The 498-nt window shown below is 51.8% G+C and overlaps 1 protein-coding gene across 1 annotated transcript in view; it reads right to left on the minus strand.

The window, feature by feature from the left end:
• The window catches only part of LOC119587840 (protein obstructor-E-like), a 19,203-nt gene that overhangs the window by 1,292 nt on the left and 17,413 nt on the right, over positions 1 to 498 (minus strand). The window contains exon 3 of the mRNA XM_037936545.1: positions 275 to 469. Within this exon, the coding sequence (XP_037792473.1) occupies positions 275 to 469 (195 nt within the window). The remainder of the gene's footprint in view (positions 1 to 274; positions 470 to 498) is intronic.

Consider the following 498-nt stretch of genomic DNA (forward strand, 5'->3'; position numbering starts at 1 on the left):
TGAGAGGCATGGGAATGTTGGAATGGGAGAGGAACAGTGAGAGAAATGGGGATCACTGGAATGTTCGAGATAAAAGAGCAGAATCCTTTGTCAAATCATAGAATCTACCATAATTTCTTAAGCACGTGACATATTACAATCTATTACATCCTTCCTATAAACGGAAAAAATAAATAAATCCACGAACATCAAAAGCCAAAAACAAAAAGATTAATGAAACTACGCATATCAAAACAAAAGCCAAACGACATCAGCCCCGGCCGACGTCACTCACCAGCCGAGTCGCAGTCGGGGGACTCGTCAGGCCACTCGCAGCGGTAGGTGGCGGAGGAGAAGGCCAGGCCGTCGGGGCAGGCGAACTGGTGCGCTTGGCCGTCCACGCAGTTGTAGAAGTAGCCGCACTGGGCCCTGTCGCCGGAGCCAAAGTAGCCCCACTGGTGAGGGCAGAACTCCGTGGGCTGGGCGGGCTCTGGGGGAGGTGGAGGGGGTGATTTACTG

This window comes from Penaeus monodon, chromosome 23 (assembly GCF_015228065.2).
Source record: "Penaeus monodon isolate SGIC_2016 chromosome 23, NSTDA_Pmon_1, whole genome shotgun sequence".
NCBI lineage: Eukaryota > Metazoa > Arthropoda > Malacostraca > Decapoda > Penaeidae > Penaeus > Penaeus monodon.